General features: G+C 42.7%; 1 protein-coding gene across 1 annotated transcript in view; it reads left to right on the forward strand.

The window, feature by feature from the left end:
* LOC308367575 (uncharacterized protein) overlaps window positions 1–3,682 on the forward strand; it is a gene marked incomplete at both ends in the record, with an annotated part of 6,960 nt that extends 3,278 nt beyond the window's left edge. Inside the window, one exon of the mRNA XM_080841516.1 lies at window positions 3,565–3,682. Coding sequence (XP_080697642.1) covers window positions 3,565–3,682 — 118 coding nt within the window. The remainder of the gene's footprint in view (window positions 1–3,564) is intronic.
* Window positions 3,683–3,953: the final 271 nt, after the last annotated feature.

A 3,953-nucleotide genomic window follows, 5' to 3' on the forward strand; every position in this document is an offset into this window, starting at 1 on the left:
TAAAGTCTGTAACGCGTATTCAGAACGCTATTTTAAGGGCGCATGTGCTTGCCCGCACAGACCTATAGGCTACACGTGACGGTACTTCTGTCGTCTACACGAGAGATTGACAACAGTTTTTTGGCAAGCCATATATAATTACAAGGAAAATAAAGTATTTACCACATGAGGAAATCATTGTGATATCCATATCCAAGATATTTTAAAAATAGGCATAGATCTAGCGCATTGACCCAAATGATTCAGATTAATTGTAATGGCGGTTCTGATGTCTGCCATCTCCTGGCAGATGAGCTGGGGACATACGCACACTGTCCCTATCACATTTCTACGGCGAGATAAGGACAAAAGGGAGGGAGAGGGAGAGATCGGTAGAGAAGAGGATGTCTATGGAGAAGAGAGCCTGATCAGTGGCTGGCCGCACGCGCACGCGCACACACACACACACACACACACACAAACACACACACACACACACACACACACACACACACTCACACTCACTCGCTCTCTCTCTCTGGCAGATGAGCTGGGGACAGACGCACAATGTCCCTATCACAGTCTACAATAAGTTCGGCTATACATGCAGTTACGTCAGGCCTAGTCCGACATGCTGGGGAATTCATAAAATTTCCCGTAACACCCGACAGCCAAGAGCGGGCTAAGCAGGCGTTCTGGGAGAAGTATGGGTTCCCTGGCGTCCTTGGCGCTATAGACTGCAACCATATTCACATACGTGCCCCCCCATGTGTTTTACACAACATTGCCATGAATCATGGATGTGTAAATGAGGATAGATTAGAGGACTTTAGAAGACGTGAGGTTGAACTGCATGTGCCGATGGGTGCAATATAATTACCATGCATACATAACCTAGTGATTCAGTGAGGGTGAACCCAAAACATCGGAAAGTATGTTTTTGTGACTTTTATTTCAAATATGTTGCCACCAAAAAACGAATGCTAGTAACTGAAAAAATACAATACAATGAAAAGTAGAACCATTTCTCCAAACAAGCATGGGAAAATATTGCCGTGATTGTTTCTGGTAACACACGTTCTGGTGGCCTCACGGTCTTCCTCCCGGTAATTCCGCAATTACGATAACAAGCCGCTTTGCAATATGCGCTCCTCGCTCTTAAAGGGAATGTGAGATGACGCTCTGATTGGTTTATTGCATATTACGCCCAAACCACACCTATGGCTCAGTAACCTCCTTTGGACCAACCCTTTTGACACTTGCGCTGGACGCAAGTGTGTTTTTTCCGCCGTTAAAATAGCAACTGCGCCATAGAGCCGCCCACACAGCTACTTGCGTTTGGCGCCGTCCTACTTGCGTTTCTGATCGTCAAGATAGGGCCCTATTGGTTTTTTTGTCACAATGTTATTTCAATTTTATAATTGTAATTGCATTGACAAGTTGTCAAACATAACTTAACGCATCTTAACACAACATGAGCAAGGAACATGAACAGGAATCACATCTTTAGGCCAGCCTATATAACAACATGAAGAACAAAACCAATAACCTATGTGACAACCAATCCCAAAGAAAACGTGACAACCAGCCCCAACTGGAATTTCTTGCTAGGATCAAGGCTAACAACCATCTAACAACTAGTTAGCTAGCAAACAACAATCTAAACTGTATCTTTCCCATCACACTTTTTAAGGGTAACAATTGTTTTCTTATAAACCTATTGTGTAAAAGCCTAGAAGAAGTATACTGAGGAGCTAAATATTTTCAATTGTACCTGAAAAACACAAAAAGTACTCTCAACCCAAGTTCATCTCTCTTTCTCCAGAAAAGACTATTTAGGTGAGCTCTGATCCCAATTCTGGACATTTCAATACCAACATTCTGGACACAGTTCCTTTTGGTGGCGAGATATAATGAGTGTGACAACCAACCTGTAACAAATCTGGGCTAGGCGCTCAGAAATTGTCAACAAATGAATTGAGGTTCATTAAAACACGCACAACAGAAAATAACGTGGATCGTTTTATTTTATAGTGCTTATCTTGACAGTGATAAAGGAGCTAGTGAGAAAGAGAAAGAGCCTGTAGGCCAGAGAAGTCTGTATCACCGTCCAAACAACAAAACCGCGCAGTTTTGTACTCTTGTCCAACATTGAAAAACACGTGGAAAAATCGCCCAAAACTCCAATGCAATCTAGACGTCCAAACAAAAAGGTATATCCACAAGAAATGAATCCACAAGGCAGCGAGAAAATGCTGCCTTTAGAAACGGCATCCAGCAACAAATAAAGAGAGGAAACAAGTTCGATCTCACCTCCTTCAAAAAAATGTTCATTCAGCGGTTTGCCCTATCCCGACGGAATTCCTAACCTGGGGTGATGAGTAGGGTCTAAACATTATCTTCCCGATCGGCAATGCAGTCCCTTTATTGGGAGACCTCGAGGATACCGATAACCTCCGTGACTCCATTCACTTTTCTTCCCCTCTGCAGTTTCCGCGTCTCGGTTTAAAAACAAAGCAGGTGATTCCGAACGGAGCGCAGCCATAGGGCAGACAGAAAAGGTGTGTGCGTGAGTGAGTGAGTGAGTGACCCTATCCTCCCTATCGCTCTGGAATCAGTGACATACGTCAAAACGTTCTACAGACTAGCAAAGTATCACTGTAGTATCTGGCCAATCTTATATATTGGAGACATAATCAGGTGACTTCTAAATTATCTATAAGCCAATTGTTTTATATGTGGCTGATGTCACAAACCAGTGTGACAACTTACTCCGTTCTTATTCTCATTCCGTGGTTATTACAAAAACTGCCAGGCGAGAGTGCATCTCTATTTTGCGTGTTTATTCTCCGCCGTGTTTAAGTTTGCTGTAACCTTGTGAACCAAAAGTTCAAATTTGAATTGTAACTTTTAAAGTCTGTTTGTGTGTGTTAGGGACACACATCAGCATGCATCAGCTTCAGCCCCATTACGTAAGAATAGATATCAGTGTGTGTGTGTGTGTGTGTGTGTGTGTGTGTGTGTGTGTGTGTGTGTGTTTCTCTGAGAGATTCCCTAGACTTTTTGGGTATAGTTCACTCTTGCAGTGGAGTCACGGGTTAGCAACTGTGAGTTTAAAGAAGTGGAAAATGGCTCCTACTACTTCTTAGTACGGCTGCTCATTCGTTTATAACTCAGCATGCGGTTGCTGACGTCTACACCCCCATTTTAAACAGCAACACATGGCACTATTTGGCACTCTTTGTTTCATGAGGTTGAAAGTAGCTGGAATTCCTTTCACCTACATTATATCATAAAGTTTTACAGACATGAAGTACCTATCAAAGTGTAAGGAGGTTCCTTTTGAAACTGACTCAGACAAGCGTAGAACTGCTTGTGTGTGTGTGTGTGGGTGTGTGTGTGTGTGTGTGTGTGTGTGTGTGTGTGTGTGTGTGTGTTTGTGTGTGTGTGTGTGTCTGTGTGTGTGTGTGTGTGTGTCTGTGTGTGTGTGTGTGTGTGTGTGTGTGTTAATGAGTGAGTGTGAAAATAAATACAAAATTAATTCATCTTTGTTGATTGGTTTCTTGTGCCTCCTTGTGTTCGTAGACAACACACACACAGATCTTCATCTCCAGTGCCCAGCTGTGTGTCCATGAAGAGTGGCCACTCCATGCTTGATCCTATTAACTTCAGCAGTGAACAAGTTCCATTAGTTCTAAAGTAAGTTGTTTTCATAGAATGATCCAAAGCAAATCAAAGGTATAACCTAAACTGTGTGTTTGTGTGGGTATGTATGTGTGTGTGAATGTTTGTGTGTGGGTGACTGTGTGAGTGTCTGATCCAAAGCAAAGCAAAGGTATAACCTAAACCCCATAATGTTAGTACATTTAGATTTACTAACAGAATTGAGCCCACTTTAGACATCATTTCTACGCAACATGCGGATAAAGACATGGAACCGTATTCACTAACGCGGCGCACTTGGGTAAAATCTC

Source organism: Sprattus sprattus (genome assembly GCF_963457725.1).
Source record: "Sprattus sprattus genome assembly, chromosome: 1".
Taxonomy (NCBI): domain Eukaryota; kingdom Metazoa; phylum Chordata; class Actinopteri; order Clupeiformes; family Clupeidae; genus Sprattus; species Sprattus sprattus.